Below are 24,720 nucleotides of genomic sequence, written 5' to 3'. Positions count from 1 at the left end.
GGGGAGGGACTTCTCAGGATATCAAATAGTGATAGGACTAGGGGGAATGGAATGAAGCTGGAGGTGGGGAGATTCAGACTGGATGTGAGGAGGAAGTTCTTCCCCATGAGAGTGGTGAAGCCCTGGAATGAATTGTCTAGGGAGGTGGTTGAGGCCCCATCCCTGGAGGCTGGATGAGGCTCTGGCCAGCCTGATCTAATGTGAGGTATCTCTGCCCATGGCAGGGGGTTTGGAACTAGATGATCCTTGTGGTCCCTTCCAACCCTGACTGATTCTATGATTCTATTCTATGATTCAGAAGCTTACTTAGCTTTGAGAGATGTTCCCATCTGAGATAAGCTCATTCAGAGCTCATATGAGCTCCAAGAAAGCACACAAAGATTTTTCCATTATCTGGAGGACTCTTATGATGAATCATAGAATCACAGCCTGCTTTGGGTTGGAAGGGATCTTTAAATGTCATCTGGTCCAACATCCCCTGCAGTCAGCAGGGATGTCTTTAATGAGATCAGGTAGATCAGAGCCCCAAACAACCTGACCTGGAATGTTTCCAGGGGTATCCACCATGTCTCTGCAACCTGGGCCAGTGTTTCACGACACTCGTTGTAAAGAATTTCTTCCTTCTATCCAGTATAAATGTCTCTCTTTTAGTTTAAAAACATCACCCCTTGTCCTGTCAAAACAGGCCCTGCTAAAATGCCTACACCCCCACCTCCCATCTGTCTTAGTAGCCCCTTTAAGTACTGGAAGGCTGCTCTAATATCCTGGAGTCTTCTCCAGGCTGAACAACCCCAGCTCTCCCAGACTGAGGGAGCTGGGGTTGCTTAGGCTGGAGAAGAGGAGGCTCAGGGGAGACCTTATTGCTGTCTACAACTACCTGAAGGGAGGTTGTAGCCAGGTGCGGGTAGGTCTCTTCTGCCAGGCAAGCAGCACCAGAACAAGAGGACACAGTCTCAGGCTGCACCGGGGGAGGTTTAGGCTAGATGTTAGGAAGAAATACTTCCCACCAAGAGAGATTGCCCATTGGAATGTGCTGCCCAGGGAGGTGGTGGAGTCACCGTCCCTTGAAGTGTTTAACTGGGTGAGGTTTAGTTGATTAGAGGGCGTTGGATGATAGCTTGGGCTTGATGATCTCATGGACTCGATGATCTCTAAAGTCTTTTCCAGCCTGGTCGATTCTGTGGCTCTGTGAAGCCGGCGGGGCGGAGGCTGGCCCTCAGCACCGCCCCCGTTGTCATGGCGAGGCGTCCCGGGCAGCCACCTGGCTGCAGCCGGGCGGAGGCACCGGGGCCGAGCGGCTGCAGGGAGCCAGGCTGTGGCCGCTGCCGGTGCCGTTCTGCCCCTCACCCTGCCCCGGGGGTGCGGCCCCCGCGGCGGCCGGGCAGCGACGGAGCCGTTAAGAGCTCGGTGCGATGGGCACGGCAGAGAAGAGCTCGTCCTGCAACCCCGCCATGAGCAGAGGTCTGTGCCCCCGGAAAGTTCAACTCGGGTGTTTGTACAGATAGATTTTATACCTTTTTATCCTGATTTGTTCGTTTGAAGAGGTTGAGGCAGTACCACAGCCGTGAGTTGAGGGTGTGTAGCATATGGGTGTGGTGTCCTGCCTGCAAGGTTAAAGAATACAGATAAATAGATAGATATTGATATATAGATATCTTTTATAAATTATATAAAATATATATCATAAAATAAAATATAAATATATATAATAAAAGCTTGATTAGAATTGCTCATAGTGTGTCTAGGCTAAGGGGCATTAATCAGAATATCTCCTATGTAGTATAAATGCTATAGGTATTCTTTCTTGTAATATTAAAATTATACAGTACTAAATATTATATTTGCTGTGTAATCAGACACACAGAATCACCAAGGTTGGATGAGACCTCAAAGATCATCAAGTCCAACCTGTCACCCAAGACCTCATGACTACTAAACCATGGCTTCAAGTGCCACGTCCAATCCCCTCTTGAACACCTCCAGGGACAGTGACTCCACCACCTCCCTGGGCAGCACATTCCAATGGCTAACAACTCTCTCAGTGAAGAACTTTGTCCTCACCTCCAGCCTAAACTTTCCTTGGTGCAGCTTAAGACTGTGTCCTCTTGTATTGGGGCTGGGTGCCTGGGAGAAGAGACCAACCCCTCCCTTCAGGTAGTTGTAGACAGCAATAAGGTCTCCCCTGAGCCTCCTCTACTCCAGGCTAAACAACCCCAGCTCCCTCAGCCTCTCCTCACAGGGCTGTGCTCCAGACCCCTCCCCAGCTTTGTTGCCCTTCTCTGGACACCTTCCAGCAAGTCAACATCTTTCCTAAACTGAGAGGCCCAGAACTGGTCACAGGACTCAAAGTGTGGCTTAACCAGAGCTGAGTACAAGGGCAGAATGACTTCCCTGCTCCTGCTGGCCACACTATTCTTGATTGAGGTCAGGATGCCATTGACCTTCTTGGCCACCTGGGCACACTGCTGGCTCATGTTTAGGCTGCTGTCAATCAGCACCCCCAGGTCCCTTTCTGTTTGGCAGCTCTCAGCCACTCTGACTCCAGCCTGTAGCACTGCATGGGGTTGTTGTGGCCAACGTGCAGCACCTGGCACTTGGACGTGTTGAATGCCATCCTGTTGGACTCTGCCCATCTGTCCAGCCGGTCAAGATCCCTCTGCAGAGCCCTTCTACTCTCTAACAGATCAACATCTGCTCCCAACTTGGTGTCATCTGCACATTTGCTGATGACTGACTCAATCCTCACATCCAGATCATCAATAAAGATATTAAAGAGGATGGGACCCAGCACTAATCCCTGGGGGACACCACTAGTGACTGGCCTCCAGCTGGATGTAGCACCATTCACCACCACTCTCTGGGCTCAGGCATCTATTCCTGTGAAACAAATTTCCTTCCACTAAATGCAGCAAACAGTTAAATTCTTCTTCCTTCCCTCCCCCCACCCCGACTTTGTGTTATATTCTATTTTCCCATTCCTATTAAAAGTTTGTGCCTTGAGGCCTACCAGCAGGGCATGCAATACCTACATTAAACCAAATTTAAAAGTAAGGGTGCTCCTGCTGCTAACGTCCTCAGATCACAGACATGCAAAATGAAGGAACTGGCAGCTGAAACTTTAATGGTAGGAAGTGCAGACGGAATACTTGGGGAAAAAACACAGTAGCTCTCTATGAGAAAAGAGTCCTATTAGCATTTATGTACTTCAAAATGACAAGCCAGACGATTCTACACAACTGTGGGGCTTTTTGGCTTTTGTTTTAAGTAAAACCCTGTGTTCCAAGTGTGGCAATGCTTACATTATTTTTTTTTTTATCCAAAGGGTTGTTACTGTTATTTTAAATGTTAATACAGTGCCTGTTGTTGCACTGCACACTGCGTGTTCAACCTTATTCCTCCACCTTATGTATTCACTTAAAATATTATTAATACTCTAGACCTTGATAGATTGAAGAAGCATAGGAAAAACATGCAGGTCAGGTTACTGAACAGGTTGGCCCTGGGCAAATCCAAAGCACTCCAACGAAAGAAAGAAACCCATTAAGGTGAGATCATGACCATTATGTCCTGCTGGAGAAACACTGCAAAGATTTGTGTGGAACTCGAGTCTGGTTTTGCACAGAATGCGCTGGAAATAAGAGAGGGTTGAGTGGGAAGCAGCAGGAGAAGGAAAAGAAACTGTATCCCTGGGAAGACATCGAGTAACGCTGGGTTTGTTTGTTTGTTTTAGTTAAAACGAATGTGTTGCCTCAAGCCATCCTGCAAAGCCCAAGGGAGCATCCCAGGTTCATAGAGCAGATTGTTTGCCCCTCATTAGACTTTGCAAGGTATGTACCTTTATTTAGTTATTTAGTTTTCCTTTCAGGGTATCAGTCAAGTATGCCAAGGTGACAAATTGTGTTTGCTTTTTTTGCAATATTTAAAAGTGCAAAGATCAGAGGCAAGGAGATTCTCTCTTAGATATTAAGATATTAAAGAGGATGGGGCCCAGCAGTGAGGAGGCTCAGGGGAGACCTTATTGCTGTCTACAACTACCTGAAGGGAGGTTGTAGCCAGAAGGGGGATGGTCTTTTCTCCCAGGCAAGCAGCACCAGAATAAGAGGACACAGTCTCAAGCAGCACCAGGGGAGGTTTAAACTGGGTGTTTAGACAGTGGGAGAGGCTTTTGTGAAGAGGGGGGGAGGAAAAAAGGGGGGGAAGGTGTCTTTTTAGGAAGAAATTCTTCACAGAGAGAGTGATTTGCCATTGGAATGGGCTGCCCAGGGAGGTAGTGGAGTTGCCATCATTGATGGTGTTTAGGAGGAGACTTGATGGGGTGCTTGGTGCCATGGGTTAGTTGATTAGATAGTGTTGGGTGACAGGTTGGACTCAATGATCTCAAAGGTCTTTTCCAACCTGCTCCTGCTGGCCACACTATTCTTGATGCAGGCAATCATGGAATCATAGAAACATAGAATGGTCTGGGCCAGGAGGGGCCTCCAAAGCTCATCCAGTCTGACTCCCTGCGGTCAGCAGGGATATCCTCCACCAGACCAGGCTGCTCAGGGCCTCATCAAGCCTCGTTGTGAATATCTCCAGGAAGATTATTTCTAAGGAAAAATAATAAAACCCAGTAGCTGAGTTTTTGCTGGGTGGATAGTAACAGAAGCAGGTATAGGAATGCCTGCTGTAAAATATTAGCTGTGAGATAGGTGTCCATTGGATTCAAATCTACCTGTCTTTAATAAGCCAGTGATTTAAAATTAAATAAGAGCCAATTTGCAGGTGAGGTAGACTTTTTTTTTTTGTTTCATAAACTATTTATGGAATACAGTGAGTCATCATGGAAGCACTGGAGAAATAAGGCTAAAACAGCTTGGAAAAAGCAAGGGACAACTTCTGGAAGGAAAGTTTGATAGTCAGAGCTATCCTTACCTCATTTTTGCTATTAAGAAAGAGCATCCATTCCAAGCCAGAGTCTGTGCTCTTTACATTAATTGCTTTAATTGTTTTTCATTCTCATCATATCTAACAAGCCATTTAAAGTAATGATTGTTAGAGCTGATGGAATTTTGTGCTGTGTACCATTTGCTACGTATCATCAGCCTGTCTTTTCTCTTGCTCTGCTACATTAGCACCGCTGATAAAACCAGCCAGGATAAGAAAAGTACTGATTATTTTTAGTAACTTCAGTTCTTTATCATGGATAACTCTGTGGGTTGAAATGACACACAGCCCCCAACTAATTTGGAGAAAACTAACCCCAAAATAAAATTGCCAGACTTAGCTCAGTTTGGAGTGGAAACAAATGAAGCTCTACTTACAAGCAAACTAAAATCTGCTAATATGGAATGCAATGAATATGTACAACATATACAATATATGTGCAATATAGAGATATTTACAATTCATAAACAACACAGAAACTCCTTGGATTCCTCTGGACAGATCCAGGGGACCATTTACCTCCTCTGCCCACTCCCTACCTCCTTCCCGTTACCTCACACAGTAGTCCAAACAGAGATCCCCTGGCAAGGAGATGAGAGAGAGATGAGAAAGTTGCAAGCAGAAGCAACAGAAGAGAGCAAGAGCTGTTTATGCCTCTTCTCTACATCCCCATTAGCAAGCCAATGAATTCTATAGACCTTAGCATTGTTTTCCTTTTGCATCCTGTGGTCATTTATTTTACTTTCAGTCTTTGTAGTCAGGGACTAGGGTGAAGTTCTCCCTACAAACTGCAACAACTAACACTACGAGCTCCTCAGAGAGTCTGTGCCCAAGGATACCACGTTTCTAGAGCCTTACTGCTTTTAGCTGTGGACATGCAACTGCTGAACTCTGAGATGCCCCAGACCTTTCAGGCAAAGGCTTAGGGGAATGCTAGGATTGGGGGGGGGGGATGGGGGAGAGAGGCAGAAAAAGATCAAAACAAGTAACAAAAGGAGAAAGAATAAAATAAGCACAGTTCAGACTGTAACAATGACCACGTTTGTAGCTGTAGCTGCATCATCAGTCCTTGGAAGGGTATTGCAGAACATAAGTACATAGTAATTGGTTTGCAGTTTGTTGCTTGTGGTTTTGGTCTGTTGATTTGCTGTTTGGTTTTGGTGTGGTTTTTTTTCCCCTCTTGGCTGCATTTGTCTAATTGGAGGGTTAGAACTCAGCAATTTATACCTTTGCTGTAATACAAGTGACCTTTGAAATTGTGTGTGAATGTAAAGGCTTTTCTCCTCATTGTTTTTTTGCTAAAATACCTTTGAGAAGGTAATGAGAAGGCACCAGGCTTTCTCTTATTCCAGTTTGAGGTCAGTTTTAACTGCAGTGTAGATTAAATTGCAGCAAGCTGATAGTGACACCTAGGAATTTACTCGTCTTAGCTGACTGCTTCAGCCCGGGCACTTGGATTCCTCCCCGTATTTGGTGCGTTCTCTGTGTGCTACTGATGTACAGAAAGCCCACTTTGCAGTCTTAAAGCACAAAGACCAGCCAGGGTTGGGGTTTGGGTGGGTTTATTTGCATTTTCTGATGAGTATTTCACATTTAATTACCCAAAGATACTATTTTTCCTTTTATTTTCCCTATGACCTCCCCTTATGTTTTACAACACTTTAAAGCAGACAATTATTACCTTATCTTCATTGTCCTGATGACATTATGTGCCTTGGTAAATTGTGACTGTTTTGCTGGGGAATTGTGGACAGTGGTTACATTTTTTTTGGCATTGATTACAGCTGAATTTTGATGGAAATATCAAAACCTGTGCATTTTCTCACGGCCAGCAGCAGCCCACAGCATTTGTGTCAGGCACAGCTTGAAGCCTAAGCCTCTGTTAGTGCAGCTCAGGAGTTGTAAATTCTGGAACAAATTGAACCACCCTATTTGTGCTGGAAGTTTTCCCCTGTTAAATACAGATGTGTCAAAAACATCTCTGCGCTGCTTAGCTATTTTGTTCTCATTTAAATGAACTTGGTGAAGCGTCTTTGGCGTTCTCAGAGCGATAAGGAGCGTGACGCTTCTATTAGCTAACATGCTGGAGGAGAATTCACTCTCATCCTTTGCAATGAAAGACAGCAGCGAGATACAGGCAGAGGAAGAGGAAAGGAATGGATTTGTGTGGAACACTAATTCTTTTATCTGTGAGTGATTAGCCAGCCAATCTTTACACTCTCTAAAAGAAGAACAGAAACACCTTCACATTGCCTGTATACAGACAATATCCTCTGGCACTCAGGATATCAGAATCTATTTAAATACGCTACGTGGTCAGCGAGAGCATATTACCCTTTAAAATTCAAGACATCTCTTGTGTATCAGAGGCGAGATGCAAAGAGAGGATGGCTCAAGGGAAAGGTGGAGGTGACAATTTTAAGTTAGATCCATGCATCCTGAAATTTGCTGGTTCTTATTTTTTCCCCCATGCCCTTTGAAGTCCCCACTTAGGGGAGCCCCTTTTCCAGAGTGCCGTTCAACCTGTGGGTGGTTGAAAGCAGTATTAGAAGTCTGCAATCAAATAAGGGAAATACTTTGAGTTGGGTTTGGGTTTTGGGTTTTTTTTACTGTCATTGTTGTGGATTTCCCCCCTTTTTTTCTTTTTTAATTTAAAAAAAAAAATACAAAATAGACTGAACCATTCTGGTCTCTGGAGCACTGCCTTATGAGGAGAGGTTGAGGGACCTGGGGCTTTTTAGTCTGGAGAAGAGCAAACTGAGAGAGGATTTAATAAGTATCTATAAATCTCTGAGGGCTGGGTGCCAAGACAGGAGGGGAGAGGCTCTGCTCGATTGCACCCTGGCATAGGACAAGGAGCAGTGGATATAAATTCCAGCACAGGAGGTTCTACCTCAACATGAGGAGGAACTTCTTTACTGTGAAGCTCACAGGGCACTGGAACAGGCTGCCCAGAGAGGTTGTGGAGTCTCCTTCTCTGGAGGATTTCAAGACCCATCTGATCCATTCATGTGTGACCTGTGCTAGGTTCTATGGTCCTGCTCTTGCAGGAGGGGTTGGACTTGATGATCTCCGGAGGTCCCTTCCAACCCCTAGCATCCTGTGAGCCTGTGATCCTGTGTGGTCCACACTGGCAATGCAAAAATGTAACGGCTCTTGTTTAGAAAACAATTTAAATTGAACAGCTTAATGATTATTGATTTCTCTACCCTCCAATCTCCTCTAGTTTCTCGGCAGAAACTTCAGCTTGCTGAACGCCAACACCGACTCTCTTTTTCTTTTAGAAAGGAAGCTTGGTAATAGCTACAGACCAAAAAAAGGAAAAAATTAAAAGGGAAAAATAATAATAATAATAAAAATAATAATTGCATGTGCTTATAGCCTGTCTGATCTATTACTTTGTCAATATTTCAGTATTTAGCTCTTACTTGGCAACGCTAATGCATTATACATGCTGCAGGAGGCTACGTTAGCACCTCGCAGTGCTGCTTTTAATTTTTTTCTCTTTCTCTCTCTTCTTTTCTTCTTTCCCCCTCCCCCCCCCCCATTTAAATTTAGGATTCACTTGATCAAAGACAAAGATGGCATAGATGATTATTTGGCGAAGAATATCAAAGGGTTGTCAAAACAAGAAGCTGCCGCGTAAGTTGGCTCGGGGTTTTTTTTTTTTACCTCCTCTCTCCCTTCTTATTTTTTTTCTTTTTTAGGCATTTTTTACCATCCCTAAGTTTATTGTTTCCTTTGTTTCTAGTTATCACAGTCATTTAATTTTAAAGTTCCCTGGGCCCTGCCCTTGCTGGTGGAGCTTGCCACTTAAAAAATTGAAGTTGATCTTAAATTAATGACGGCTCGTTTCTCCCGATCTTAAACGTATCAAAGCGTTTAACTCCCAGGGTTTAGCAGTTTGTGTATTTACCAAAGCATCCTAACATTATTGCTAAGGTTGTGTCAGTAATTATCTAGGAAATTGTGCTTCTTTTTTTCTTCTTTTTTTTTTCCCCTCTTTCTTTGTTTTCTTTTCTTTATATTTTTCCCTGAGCCTTTCTGAACTATCTCCTCTGGGGTGGAAGCTTTGTACACCGACACACACGCTCTTGTAATTTTGAATGATTATTTAGGCAGGCTCAAGAGCTGACTTCTGTGGTGGAGCATTTAACACACCATTAGTTATTTAAAAACCCAGTGAATGAAAGAAATCTTAGAGAACTTTTGATTCCTTACAGCTGAGGTATTTGCATTTAGGAGTTACAAGAGACTGCGAGCGACTTAGTTTTCTGGAGTCTTTTGATAGATCTCGGGTTCAGCACCGTCAAAATTAAGGAAAGAGCTCTAACAAATCTGCCTTGCTGGTTGTTTAAGTGAGCTGATTTATTTATTTCAATATTTAAATAATAAAATGATGCATATACAAGGGCTCTAGGCACCTTGACAATTAATATTGTAAGATCACTCTCGCAGCATGAAAAAGAAGCTTCCATCGATCAGACAGCGATTCTACCAGACGGTTTCCTGCATGGCTTCTTTTCTCCTTCCTAAGCCTAAGGATGAACCTTGAAACATTCCCTAAAAACTTTCACATGAAAATCTAGAAAATAACCAAATTCAAGTTGAGAGGAAATCACTTTTGCAGTGTCCTAAACCCACACATACTCAGCCAGCAGACACTTTCCTTTCCTGCGATACATGTCCAATTTCCCTGTATTTTACCACAGTACCACAATAGAGCTAATAAGTGCTCTGGCTGTCAGCACAAAGATTGTAGCACATCTGGTAATCCAGGGGAGCAATCTGTTTAAAGCAAATACTCCACTTCTTTTATTTGAATTAAGACTAGGTTCAAAGATGACAGGCTAAAAATCAGTTCCATGATGGGACTGGGCAGGACCCTCTCAACATGCCAGCACAGGCTCTGCAAAGTTCAGTTTGTTCCTTTGTTTCTGTAGGAGAGGCTCTGTTGTTGTGGTCACAGTGTGTGGGAGAGAGCAGCCTGACAGTGATGGGAAAGTGAGTTAGGTGAGGCAGTGGCGAGTGCCATGTTACTGCTCTGTGGGTGCACACGGTTGATGTGGGACAGTTACCTTTGATCATGCTGTCACAGTAATCATGCTAGGTGTCAGAGCCACTTGAAATATCCCCTGCTTAAAGGGAAGGAAACCAGATTGGGCTGTGACTCAGTCACACTCTGCGTGAGCTGGACCAGCCTTGGGAACAGATCCTTCCTGAGCAAATGCGGTGTTGACAGAGGTCCTGTGCCATGAATTAAGGGCAGTGTAGTGAGGGGGGAAGAGGGTGGAAGTGTCAGACCCCAGGGAGCAAGCACAGAAATAAGTACAGTCACTTACTGTCCCCCCAGTTCTGTACCTTCCTTGCAGTGCTGCTGTAGTCCCTACACTGCAGCAATTCCTGCAGGCTGACTTGACTTTCCCAGTGAGCTGCCTCAGCCTTTAGCCAAAGTGGATTTCCACAGCACACACACCATGCCAGGGACAGAAGTGTTCTCTCTGTGATTACACTGGAAGTTACTTCTATTTTAGGAAGACCTTGGGGCTTCAAAGTGCATTCTACAGCTCTATTTGATCAGGTCAGCCTTTTACTGCTATTTTTAAAAGCCCACAAAAAAGCAATACCAACCCCTCAAAAACCAAACCAAACAACAACCCACAATAGAAAACAAACCCCAAAACCCCTCTCCTATCTGATCTTCCTTTTTATATCTAAACCCTGAGTCTGGAGGGTGTGAAAAAAGAAAGTGGCATGGAACAGGACAGTGAAGTGAGAATTTTATCCTCTGTTCTGCAACAGCAACTCAAAGCAAGGTGTTTCCTTGGTCTTTTGTAATATGCTGGTTCCAAAGTTACCCAAGCCCCTCAGAAGATTAAACTGGAATATCATCACTGGAGGTGTTTAAGAGGAGACTGGATGAGGCATTTAGTGCCATGGTTTAGTTGATCAGATGGTGTTGGGTGATAGCTTGGACTTGATGATCTCAAAGGTCTCTTCCAACCTGGTTAATTCTGTATTCTGTATTCCATTCTGTATTCTGTATTCCATTCTGTATTCTGTTATCCTATGTATTCTGCTTTATTTCTAGGGAGATTGTTTAAATGCATCTCTTAAAAGCTTTCATTCCAAGAGGGGATTGGATGTGGCACTCGGTGCCATGGTTTAGCTAGCCATGAGGTATCCGGTATCTGAAGGGGGCCTACAAGAAGGCTGGGGAGGGACTTCTCAGGATCTCAGGTAGTGATAGGAGTAGGGGGAATGGAATGAAGCTGGAGGTGGGGAGATTCAGGCTGGAGGTGAGGAGGATGTTCTTCCCCATGAGAGTGGTGAAGCCCTGGAATGGGTTGTCCAGGGAGGTGGTTGAGGCCCCAGCCCTGGAGGTGTTTAAGCCCAGGATGGACGAGGCTCTGGCCAGCCTGCTCTAGTGTGGGGTGTCCCTGCCCATGGCAGGGGGGTTGGAACTAGATGATCCTTGTGGTCCCTTCCAATCCTGACTGACACTATGATACTATGAGGTCTTGGGTGACAGGTTGGACTTGATGATCTTTGAGGTCTCTTCCAACCTTATTGATTCTATGATTCTATGATTAGTCTCAGAATCATACTACATCAGCTACAAATTTACACTAAGCAGTTACAGAATTCTATCAACAACTGTACAAAACTATAGAAAATTACAGTGAGCAGTTACAAAATTTCTGCAGTGTGTCCTTCACTTCTGCTGTTCCCTAAACCTGGTGTGATCGTTGGAGAGCAAACAAATGGCAGCAAGCTGGCAGCTACGCAGATAAATTAGTGCTGATCTAGCTGTAAAAAAAAAAACACCACAACCAAAAACCCTCAGTGCATCAACTGCCATTTTAAACCAATTAATAAAGCAAGGCAATGCCACATCTGTAAATGATTTTACTGCAATCAGTGTTAGGCTTTGTATGTCTCAGCAGACAACAGTTGTATTTGTTGTTTAAAAGAGTGTGAGAAATGGCCTATAATCTGCTGTGTGGTGTTTAAAAATGCTGTTACCACTCCAGAAGTAATTATTTCTTTACAGAAGAACAAGATTTGCTTCCTTTTACCACCTCAATATCTGTACTTTCGTTTCACCTGGAGGTTAACTTAAGAAGTGAGTTGTTATTTTGTCAGGGGGAAATTCCTGTAGCCACGCTCCTGTTTACTATTAAACCATAGACATTTTTCAGTTGGTGGGTTGGTTTGGTTTGTCTTGGTTTGGGTTTGTTGGTTGGTTGGTTTAGGGTTTTGGATGGGGGGGGGTGTTTTGTTTTGTTTTGTTCTGTTCAGTATGGTTTTGTTTTGTTCTGTTCTGTTTTGTTTGTTCTGTTTGGTTTTGTTCTATTTGGTTTAGTTTACAACAGGACAGGACAGGACAGGACAGGACAGGACAGGACAGGACAGGACAGGACAGAATAGAATAGAATAGAATAGAATAGAATAGAATAGAATAGAATAGAATAGAATAGAATAGAATAGAATAGAATAGAATTAACCAGGTTGGAAGAGACCTTTGAGATCATTGAGTCCAACCTATCACCTAACACCATCTGATCAACTAAACCATGGCACCCCAAGCACCCCACCCAGTCTCTTCCTAAACACCTCCAGTGATGGTGACTCCACCACCTCCCTGGGCAGCACCTTCCAATGGCCAGTCTCTCTTTCTATGAAGAACTTCTTCCTAACATCCAGCCTAAACCTCCCCTGGTGCAGCTTGAGACTGTGTCCTCTTGTTCTGGTGCTGGTTGCCTGGGAGAAGAGACCAGCCAAACTTAGGTGAAAACCCCTTTGCAGAGAAAGACAAAGGTTTATGGAAACAAGGGGTCACCTATATATTCACTTCTTATCACTCCTAGAGCAGAGATATTGTATTCCTGTTTTCAATACACAGTCTGTAAAGTTTAGTTAGTTTAGTTTAGTTTAGTTTAGTTTAGTTTAGTTTAGTTTAGTTTAGTTTAGTTTAGTTTAGTTTAGTTTAGCATAGTTTAGTTTAGTTTAGTTCAGGTTTTGCTTTGTTTTGGGTTTTTTGTGTGCATGTTCACAGAATCACAGAAACATTCAGGTTGGAAAAGCCCCTCAGGATCACCAAGTCCAATCATTAACCCTACTCTACAAGGGTCACCCCTAAACCATATCCCCAAGCACCACATCCAAACCACCTTTAAACACATCCAGGCTTGGTGACTCCAGCACCATCCTGGGCAGCACATTCTAACGCCTGACCACTCTTGCTGGGAAATTTTTTCCCCCCTAGTGTCCAGTTGGGCAGACAGCAAATTTATTCCCTCCTAAATAAAGGAATGTGTGGGTAGAATCACATTGATGGAAAGAAGCAGCATTCTTTAAAGCTGTTTCCTAAAGCTGTATCCTTCACAGTACTCTTTAAAATTAAGGTAAGCTGATTTCTTTATACTTGAAGGGGGGGGTTGGAAAGGCTGCAGTTATCCTTCTGTTACACAGCATTGTGCTCCCTTCAAACTTCAGCAAATAGGAATCTGTTAAATGTGCTTATGTTATAATCTCATTTTTCTGAGGAAAAATGTGGCAATGGTTTTCTCTTTCTTTTCCTCACCTCCCCTTTGCAATATTGTTTTTTCCCAGGGTGATAAAATATAAGGGGGAGAAAAAGAGACGCCAAACCTGTGCTTAAGGAAGATAGTACTTAATTGTATTAAACCAGGATATTGCTTTGGTTGTGTAGTGGTTAGGGTTTGTTTCCTTCTCTAGGACTTCAACTTGAAATCAAGAAGTGAATGTGGGGTAAGAAGCTGGAAATGGAAGAAAGTAAAGGTTCCCATTAATGCAGAATGCAGACTGCTTGCTTGCCCCAGAGTTAGGTCTCTGTAAGCTCGTGAGGGGAATGGCTGACTCCGCTGGCCTTCAGTGAGCTTTCCCTGCTATCTTCTGCTCTTAGTCATGACTCACCAAATCATTAATGCCTCAAAATGAGGTTGCAGTAAAAATTAAAAATTGTCCCTATGACTGATCTGAGAGTCCAAAAGTTCATCATGAACTGTGAAGTAAGGCATTTTCCATCAAGGGATGGATTCATAGGGCTGAATCTTCAAATGAGTTTAAGGCCTAGAATGGACCAGAATTGGATATTGTCATTCGTGCTTCCTGATCTTCTTTTTCTGGCAGGGCCAGAAAGATCAAGTAACAGTTCTGTCTTCTTCATACAAATTAATATTGCCCAGAGACAGCCATATCGTCCAAAAAGAGCTATAAGACTAGAAAGAGAGACTTTGATATCTTTTTCATGAGAGGAAGAGCTTTGTATAGAATGGAATGGAATGGAATGGAATGGAATGGAATGGAATGGAATGGAATGGAATAGAATAGAATAGAATAGAATAGAATAGAATAGAATAGAATAGAATAGAATAGAATAGAATAGACCAGGTTGGAAGAGACCTTCAAGATCATCATGTCCAACCTATCATCCAACACCACCTAATCAACTAAACCATGGCACCCCAAGCACCCCATCAAGTCTCCTCCTAAGCACCTCCAATGATGGTGATTCCACCACCTCCCCAGCCAGCCCATTCCAATGGGCAATCACTCTCTCTATGAAGAATTTCTTCCTAACATCCAGCCTAAATCTCCCCTGGTGCAGCTTGAGACTGTGTCCTCTTGTTCTGGTGCTGGTTGCCTGGGAGAAGAGACCAGCCCCCATCTGTCTGCAACCTCCCTTCAGGTAGTTGTAGACAGCAGTGAGGTCTCCCCTGAGCCTCCTCTTCTCCAGGCTAAACAACCCCAGCTCCCTCAGCCTCTCTTCATAGGGCTGTGCTCCAAACCCCTCCCCAGCTTTGTTGCCCTTCTCTGGACACCTTCCAGCAAGTCAACATCTTTCCTAATCCGAGGAGCCCAGAACTGGACACAGGACTCAAGGTGTGGCCTAACCAGTGCAGTGTACAGGAGCAGAGTGACCTCCGTGCTCCTCCTGGCCACACTGTTCAAAGAAATACTACATTACTGATTTTACTGAGTGTATTTCCATGACTCAGATGATTGAGTTCTGGTGTCTTCACACAGGACTTATTGGCAGCCACACAACATCTAAGTGACTATACAGAGTGAGTACAGGCTGACCTGGATATGCATAACCTTTGTACTTGTGTTTTCTGTTGTATTTGTGTCTTCTGCCTGATGGATCAGTGCGTTACAGAAAGCTTGCACTGATAAACTTGTGCCAGCAAAGACATGCTCTGATATGACTTTTTCAGGCAGGAGGCAAGATTGGCTTCGACACATTCAGTCAGATGGCTTTGAGATACAGTGGGCTGTTCCGCTTAGAATTCACCAGAAGGCTGGTCCACTTCAAGATTATCTGGAACACAAAAAGGCAAAGGCTTTCATTCTTAGGTGGGCTGTGATCCCCAGAGCAATTGCCAGCCATCTCAGCTAATACTGGGAAGATCAATCACTAAACTGCTTTACTGACTGTGTACTGAAAACTGGGATGCAATATCTCTGCTCTAGGAGTGATGAGGAGTGAATATAGAAGCGATCCTTTGCTTCCATAAACCTTTTTCTTTCTCTGCAAAGGGGTTAGAATAGAATAGAATAGAATAGAATAGAATAGAATAGAATAGAATAGAATAGAATAGAATAGAATAGAATAGAATAGAATAGACCAGACCAGGTTGGAAGAGACCTTCAAGATCATTGCATCCAACCCATCATCCAACACCACCTAATCAACTAACCCATGGCACCAAGCACCCCATTAAGTCTCCTTCTAAACACCTCCAATGATGATGACTCCACCACCTCCCCAGGCAGCCCATTCCAATGGGCAATCACTCTCTGTGTAGAACTTCTTCCTAACATCCAGTCTGAACCTCCCCTGGCACATCTTGAGACTGTGTCCTCTTGTTCTGGTGCTGCTTGCCTGGGAGAAGAGACCAATCCCCACCTGGCTACAACCTCCCTTCAGGTAGTTGTAGAGAGCAAGAAGGTCTCCCCTGAGCCTCCTCTTCTCCAGGCTAAACAATCCCAGCTCCCTCAGCCTCTCCTCACAGGGCTGTGCTCAAGGCCTCTCCCCAGCCTCGTTGCCCTTCTCTGGACACGTTCAAGAGTCTCAATGTCCTTCTTAAATTGATTTAAAAGGGACAAATTATTTCCTACCCCAATGTTCTGCTGGTTTTGGTGTCAGCACCAGCTAAATGGAGTTAAGGAAGAAAGATGTCACGCTCAAGTTTGTGGAAATAGAAAGTTTCTTCCTTCCATCCTTAATTCTTCTACCACTTGGGCTCTGAATGCTCAACCCCATTTGTCCTCCAGCACTAACGAGGAAAACATTTCCTTACCTGATTAGAGGCCAGGAGAATCTAGGGTCTCCTTTGTCCGCTCAGGGAGAAGAATGGGGATTGTGGGCTGGTGCAGAGAAGAAAGCCTAACTTAAAGAGTACTTTATTTCCGTCCTAGCCATGCCAGACTAGTAAATCCTGCTTTTAGACTGGACTTCTGATTTTATCCTCTGCTTATAGGTTATTTAAATCATGGCAGATTTGGCCCTCAATTTTACATTTGCTTTTGTACCTGTCCTTATTCTAACCTTTTCCATTGATGCACCAGTTCTTTCAGGAAGCTGAACACAAACAGTTGATTGCAAGTCTGATGAATCCAGACTTTCTAGTAGCTGTCGCTTTTACCATAGCAATTTGTAAGGTGACTTCAGGGGTGACCTATGAAATCTTTTACTCAACAAACAGATGGGGATCTTTTCCCATTTGTTTCATGTGGCCACATTTCCCTTTTCACAACCTGAAATGTTTCCTGGGGCAGCTCAATTCTAATGTGCACCGTCTCGGCTTGAGAGTTTTGTGTTGTAAGGTGGATTTGCCCATTTCTGTGTTATGGAGTGAGGCTCTCAAGGGACAGTGAAGGGGCACCACCAAGAATAAGGGTCAGGAAAAATATCCTGTTGGTGTGGGGTTAAGGAAAGGAAGGAGGAGAGGCAGTTGGTGTTGCTGCAAAGCTTGCAAAAGGCAATTTCAGGCACAGACAGGTAATGTGCAGATTCTGCTTTTCCCTTGAATTTCAGTCCTTGCTTGCACAGTGCTTTGCTCCAGTGATGGACTGATTTGAGCTGCTTCCATTTCTTCTGTGTGTGACACTACGAGGGCAGAGAGAAAGAGCTAAAGAAGGACATAACAGCAAAAGCAGGAATGAGCAAACTCTTCTTTCCCTTTCATGTTCAGGTCCTAGCAAGTTTTTGCTCTTTTCCCTGACGTCAATCCCTGGCTATGACCTGTGAGCTCCTTCCGACCCTCTTTGGGCGCCTTTGCCCCGGTTGAGAGCTGGTGGGGTGCTGTGTCAACTCACTTACATTTCATGAGGATATTTCTGCGCTCTTAAATACTGCAAACTGTGGCAAAGGGTAAATCAGAAGCGAAGACATGGATCCTCGAAGCAAAGACACGGATCCTTTCACAGCAAAAGAAATTTTAAATGAAAGCACTCCATCCCAAACTCCCTTGCTGCTTGTGGGAAGGGAGATGGCACAAGCCACTTATTGAGCTAGATGATAAATTTTCCATTTCTTTCCCAATATTATTTAAATATATTTTTTTGCCCTCCTCCCCCCCCCCCCCCCCAAGTCTGAATAATTCTGAGCAATCTTGCTTGCCACCACCAAGATTCAATGTTTATCAAACAACTTTCCACACAAAAAGAGAGAGATTTTAGCACTTAGAGGCAGACATCCTCTCTCTATTTTTTTTTTTTGGTCAAATGAATGATCTCTGAGAATTCCAGGCCTGATCAACATGTGATTTGGTGTAATTAGGGAGTGATCTGAAGAACAGAAGCGTGTGGGAAGCGACTGGTTTGCCTCTCCTGAAGAAACTTCTCTCTCCGCGTCGCTGTAGCGCGAAAGGTTTTTCTCTTGAAAAGGTTAGGGAAAGGCGGGGGGGGGTGGGGTGGGAAAAAAAGTTCTAATCAACTTCTGTACATTATGTAGAACTTCATTTTCTAAACTCTGCAAAAGAAAGTTTCATATTTAATGGGGAGTCATGAATTATTCCATTTATTATCTACTTCCTCCTTTCAAAGACATGATCTGGATAAAAGGCGGGGTGAATAATTTCAAGAAAATACAATCCATTTTTAATGGGAAGGTGCAAACTACAGATTCTCATGACTATTAGCAAGTAGAGAGGAAACAGAATTTTACTTGCAAAAACTCATCAAACTCTTGCAAAGATAAAATACATGACATACTTTAATAAAGAAGAACACAGCCAGCTGAAGTTTTTCCCCCACCACAACCACCACCACCTTTTCTTTCTTTCTTTCAATGTAAGTTGTTGTTTTTGCTAAGTTTGGCCCTCACGGTTTTCTGGTGCTTTCATTTGGGGTTTGGAACACAAGCCCTGTGAGGAGAGGCTGAGGGAGCTGGGGTTGCTTAGCCTGGAGAAGAGGAGACTCAGGGGTGACCTTATTGCTCTCTACAACTACCTGACGGGAGGTTGTAGACAGGCGGAGGTTGGTCTCTTCTCCCAGGCAACCAGCACCAGAACATGAGGACACCGTCTCAGGCTGCACCAGGGGAGGTTTAGGATGGATGTTAGAAAGAAGTTCTACACAGGGAGAGTGATTGCCCATTGGAATGTGCTGCCCAGGGAGGTGGTGGAGTCACCATCACTGGAGGTGTTTAGGAGTAGACTTGATAGGGTGCTTGGTGCCGTGGTTTAGTTGATTAGGTGGTGTTGGATGATAGGTTGGACGAGATGATCTTGAAGGTCTCTTCCAACCTGGTCTATCCTATCCTATCCTATCCTATCCTATCCTATCCTATCCTATCCTATCCTATCCTATCCTATCCTATCCTATCCTATCCTATCCTATCCTATCCTATTCTATTCTATTCTATTTCTCAATGGCTGAACAATATTTAGCATAGAATCACAGAATCAACAAGGTTGGAAAAGCTATAAGGTCTTTCCAGGTTTCTCTCCAGGTTGAACAGCCCCAAGATTATTTGTTGCTTTAATGTGGATAATCATTTTCCTGTCTTAGTTTCTAGAAAAACTGAGGGAAAGGGGAAAAAAAAAATGTAAACAATCCAGGATTAAAATTCTGGGAAGCCCAGTCAGTGTCAGCCTTTACTCTTCAGGAGTCTCATGTTCCATATGCCTGGCTACCAAAACACCATGAGTGGGTGGACTTTCATCTCATCTATTACAATTTCAAATTGAAATCACTCTTGGCTCCCCAAAGAGCAAGACAATCACAGGGAGCTGCAGCTACCATTGCATGTTTCAGATAAATACATAGAAGCATAGAATCAGCAAGGTTGGAAAAGCCCTTAAAGATCATCAAGTCCAATCTGTCACCCAACACCTCATGACTACTAAACCATGGCACCAAGTGCCACATCCAATCCTCTCTTGAACACCTCCAGGGATGGGGACTCCACCACCTCCCTGGGCAGCTCATTCCAATGGCTAACAACTCTCTCTGGGAAGAACTTTCTCCTCACCTCCAGCCTAAACTTCCCCTGGCTCAGCTTGAGACTGTGTCCTCTTGTTCTGGTGCTGCTTGCCTGGGAGAAGAGACCAACCCCCTCCTGGCTACAACTTCCCTTCAGGTAGTTGTAGACAGCAATAAGGTCTGCCCTGAGCCTCCTCTTCTCCAGGCTAAGCAACCCCAGCTCCCTCAGCCTGTCCTCACAGGGCTGTGCTCGAGGCCTCTCCCCAGCCTCGTTGATCTTCTCTGGACACATTCAAGTGTCTCAGTGTCCTTCTTAAACTGAGGAGCCCAGAACTGGATACAGGACTCAAGGTGTGGCCTAGCCAGTAAGACAATGTAGGAGCAATACACAACTGACTTCTGTTTGGAAGGCATCCCATAAAGGTGAAGCATCTCCAGCATGCAAAAAGACTCTGAAATAAAGAGAGAAAGTCTCGTTAGTTTTGCTATAATCATCACTTCCTCCTGATTCTCCTCACAGTGAATCCTTCTGAATCATGCAAAATGCTCTCTCTTAATCCCCAAGTGGTCTATTTGTCCTTAGCTTACTGAGTAAATTCTGCTGGGGACTGGAGCAAACTGTCATAAACAAAAGCACAAATACTGTGGGAATTGATCATAGCAATACTATAATAAATGCAAAGCCTGGCATGGGGGTTTGTACTAATTCATATGTGGTGGGTTGAAATTTCCCCTCCCAGCATTAACTTTGCCAGACCAGCTCAGTGGGAAGCAAATGGAAGCTGTATTTACAAGCAGAACTCCAATCTACAATGGAATGCAATGAATATGTGCAAAATACACAGTAGTTACAATATTTACAGATATTTACAATTAACAAACAACACAAGAACCCCCCCGGTCAAGAAGACCAGGGAAGCTGTCCCTCTGCCACCCCTAACCCCTGTCCAAAAGGGAGAAAGGAGCAGAGAGAAAAGTAGTGGTTAGACTTCACAAAACAATGCAGTCAAGGTCAGGCAGAATGAGATTAGTCTCCCTTCAGAGCACAAAGCAGGGAGGGGAGAAGGAGAGGAGAGGGAGAGGTTCGGAGAGGAGAGGTTCGGAGAGGAGAGGTTCGGAGAGGGGAGGAGAGGGGAGGAGAGGAGAGGAGAGGAGAGGTTCGGAGAGGTTCGGAGAGGGGAGGAGAGGTTCGGAGAGGAGAGGAGAGGAGAGGTTCGGAGAGGAAAGGTTCGGAGAGGAGAGGTTCGGAGAGGAGAGGAGAGGTTCGGAGAGGAGAGGTTCGGAGAGGAGAGGAGAGGTTCGGAGAGGAGAGGTTCGGAGAGGAGAGGTTCGGAGAGGAGAGGTTCGGAGAGGAGAGGAGAGGAGAGGAGGGGAGAGGGAGAGGGAGAGGGAGAGGGAGAGGGAGAGGGAGAGGGAGAGGGAGAGGGAGAGGGAGAGGGAGAGGGAGAGGGAGAGGGAGAGGGAGAGGGAGAGGGAGAGGGAGAGGGAGAGGGAGAGGGAGAGGGAGAGGGAGAGGGAGAGGGAGAGGAGCCCCCAGACTGTTTTGGTACAGCCAGTCTTACAGCAGATATTTCTCCAACGAAATTGTTTAGAATTACCTTTGGTTTTCCTTTTTCCACCCAATGGTGATTCATTAGATTTATTATATCCTTTTACTTTTCTGCTCAAAAAAAAAATGTGTAACAAAATTTGAAAGGCATAGCCTAAAACTACCACATTCTCAAGCACCAGCTTGAGAAGACCCAGCAAGTAAATCATTATCATTATCTCTTCCTACGCTGTGAAAGCAGCTTGCAGAGAAATTCTCCACTGTCGTGAAAGTTACAGGTGGAAAAGGTTCCTAAACCCAGACGTTTCTCTCTCTCAGGCCTGAAATAAAAAGAGGATGAGTTGAGAAATACTTCATTTTGGTAAATAATAAGTCTGCAAAATATCTTTGAAATTTTTTATTATTATTATTATTATTATTATTATTATTATTATTATTATTATTATTATTATTATTATTATTATTATTATTATTATTATTATTATTATTATTAACAAATAGAGTTTGTTTAGAAATAAAGTGAGAAAGATGTTTGGGTTGGTTGGTTTGATTTGTTCTTTTTTTATTTCCTCATCATGCTCGAAATAATCACAGGTGTGTGTGCTCTTGTGTGAAGAAGGTTTTTTTTATCAGGACAGCATTTTTAATCTCTAATTTTAGTGCTTTCTTTGCCTTTGAGGCTCAGGGGCAGAATGTCCCCGAAAGTTCACCGCTCAGTTTGTATTTCTGCTTTCTGGGTTAGCGATGCTTCTTAATTATCGCGGCGCTTACGTACCTTTTCAAACACATTTTTCCCGTGCCGCCCTTTGATGTTTATAATTGATTAATTTTTCATTTTGTGGAGTATTAAAGTGGCAGAGCAGGCTTGGAACAAAAGGAAGCCAGTTCCGTGTACGTCTTGGTTGCAGGATGCTACTGACAGGTTTCGCATCCACCTTTGATTGCAGGATTTGGGTTAAAGTGGGGTTTGACAACAGACAGAGACTGTGAGGCAGTAGATGAGAAGCATTGCATTGCTCATATGTAACTTAATTGAAGGTGATTGTAGCTATATATATCAATATATATAAAAAGATATATATATCAAGTCCCTATACATTTATTTTGCTCATATGTAACTTAATTGAAGGTGATTGTAGCTATATGTTTGGTATCAAGTCCCTATACATTTATTTTGCTGATATGTAACTTAATTGAAGGTGATTGTAGCTGTATGTATGGCATCAAGTACCTATACATTTATTTTGCTGATATGTAACTTAATTAAAGGTGATTGTAGCTGTATGTATGGCATCAAGTACCTATACATTAATTTTGCTGATATGTAACTTAATTGAAAGTTATTGTAGCTGTATGTTTGGTATCAAGTACCTATACATTTATTTTGCTGATATGTAACTTAATTGAAGGTGATTGTAGCTATATGTCTGGTATCAAGTACCTATACATTTATTTTGCTGATATGTAACTTAATTGAAGGTGATTGTAGCTATATATCTGGTATCAAGTCCCATACATTTATTTTGCTGATATGTAACTTAATTGAAAGTTATTGTAGCTGTATGTTTGGTATCCAGTACCTATACATTTATTTTGCTGATATGTAACTTAATTGAAAGTTATTGTAGCTGTATGTTTGGTATCCAGTACCTATACATTTATTTTGCTGATATGTAACTTAATTGAAAGTTATTGTAGCTATATGTCTGGTATCAAGTACTTATACATTTATTTTACTGATATATAACTTAATTGAAAGTGATTATAGCTATATGTATGGTATCAAGTACCTATATATTTATTTTACTGATATATAACTTAATTGAAAGTGATTATAGCTATATGTATGGTATCAAGTCCCTAAATATTTATTTTGCTGTTAAATAACTTAATTGAAAGTGATTGTAGCTGTATGTTTGGTATCAAGTACCTATACATTTATTCTCTGGTTTATTTTCATTGTTTTATCGATATTTCTGAAGGCAGAGCTCTGTAAAGCTTTTCATACTTAAAACAAACCACCCCAAAAATCAGAGCTCTTACAACAAGTCAGTTTCAAGTGGCCATCATTCCCTCCTAGGTGCAAATTGTCACACAACATTTGTTGTTCACTGTTTAGGGTAGGGAATTCTTTTGATCATATTTGGGGGGGTGGGGGGGTGGATTTTATGCTCTTTGTGTTTAGGATTTAGGATTAAACCCCAGCACTCCACCCCAATCTAATTTAATTCTCAGCCTTAGCAATCCAGAACTCTGATGTGCACGCTAACCATCTATTACTATTTAATGGCATTTACTGTACTTTCATATCTTTCTTTAATGAGATTACTATAGTCTACAATTTAACACATTACCATCAAGTAAATATTTCATTAAAAGAAAAGTATTTAAATGGGCAGTCTTTAAGCTAGGATTAAAGAGGGCTCTGCCTTGAGTCAGTTAAAGAGCTTTGTAAGGGTAGCAGTGCATGGTGAAAAGGTGCTCAGTGCCTTGACCAGCTGAGGGCATGACCCACCAAAGGGCTTGTGTGTAGAAATATTCACACTGAACTCAGATACTCAGACCACTGGGATGTATTTTCAAGTCAGCTATGTCCCTAGCTTCAGTGGCTTGCAGCCCAGACACATGAAAATGAGGATTTCAACAATGTGAGTACCTGGGTTTGTAGCCCTGTCCCCTGGATCACAGCACTGCTGCATGCAACAATCAGATCTGCAGCTTCCAGACTTGCCAAACCTTTGCATCAGTGCTTCTTAGAAAGACAGATTGGCCATTGGAATGAGCTGCCCAGGGAGGTGGTGGAGTCACTGTCCCTGGAGGTGCTTAGGAAGAGACTGGATGGGGTGCTTGGTGCCATGGTTTAGTTGATTAGGTGGTGTTGGGTGATAGGTTGGAGTCGATGATCTCAAAGGTCTTTTCCAACCTGGTTAAGTCTATTCTATTCTATTCTATTCTATTCTATTCTATTCTATTCTATTCTATTCTATTCTATTCTATTCTATTCTATTCTATTCTATCCTGTGCTGTGCTGTGCTGTGCTGTGCTATGCTATGCTGTCCTATCCTATCCTATCCTATTCTATTCTATTCTATTCTACTCTACTCTATTCTATTCTATCCTATGCTGTCCTATCCTATCCTATCCTATCCTAGTCTATTCTATTCTATACTACTCTATTCTATTCTATTCTATTCTATTCTATTCTATTCTATTCTATTCTATTCTATTCTATTCCTCCAAAAGACCCTGCAGAAGTGTTAGCTGTATTTTAGAAGGGGGTCACTAAGGGTGTTGCAAAGTTGGGCAGTCCAGCTATAACCAAACAATAATTCCTCCTTCAATTCTGAGGGTGGACAGCCTGGAATTATAAACTCTTGGATTTTTAGTGTTTTGTACAGTATATTTTTTTTTTACTTGGTGCATTTCTTTTTTTCCCCTTTTGGTCAGGATATGATGGTGCCTCCTTGTTTATGTTTTTGTTTGCATGTAGGTTAAACACAAAGCAGGAGAAGTGCTCACATATTTGATTTTAACTTACCTGCAGGTTTATAGACACAAAATAGGAGGGGAAAGCGAAATAGATTTGTTTAAATACAGCAAAAAAAAAACCCAAATATCTTCATTATTCTCCCACAATGTTGTGGTCGTTATCTAAGGCATTTATATCAGTCGCCGACTTGCCAGCTGCAGAAGGAAATCCCAAGTGGATGAAACCTATTTGAATGCAGTTTTTAAACATTCTAATAATTGGTAGAGTAATTATTTTACACTGGAAGTACACTTTAATA

At 43.1% G+C, this 24,720-nt stretch overlaps 1 protein-coding gene across 1 annotated transcript in view; it reads left to right on the top strand.

Moving 5' to 3' along the window:
• Nucleotides 1-1,451: 1,451 nt before the first annotated feature.
• TTC29 (tetratricopeptide repeat domain 29) overlaps nt 1,452-24,720 on the top strand; it is a 95,705-nt gene continuing 72,436 nt past the window's right edge. Inside the window, exons 1-3 of the mRNA XM_054172517.1 lie at nt 1,452-1,461; nt 3,731-3,827; nt 8,485-8,568. Of these exons, the coding sequence (XP_054028492.1) occupies nt 1,452-1,461; nt 3,731-3,827; nt 8,485-8,568 (191 nt within the window). The remainder of the gene's footprint in view (nt 1,462-3,730; nt 3,828-8,484; nt 8,569-24,720) is intronic.

The sequence above is a fragment of the Dryobates pubescens genome, chromosome 24 (assembly GCF_014839835.1).
Source record: "Dryobates pubescens isolate bDryPub1 chromosome 24, bDryPub1.pri, whole genome shotgun sequence".
Lineage (NCBI taxonomy): Eukaryota > Metazoa > Chordata > Aves > Piciformes > Picidae > Dryobates > Dryobates pubescens.
This window is presented reverse-complemented; position numbering and strand designations above follow the sequence as displayed.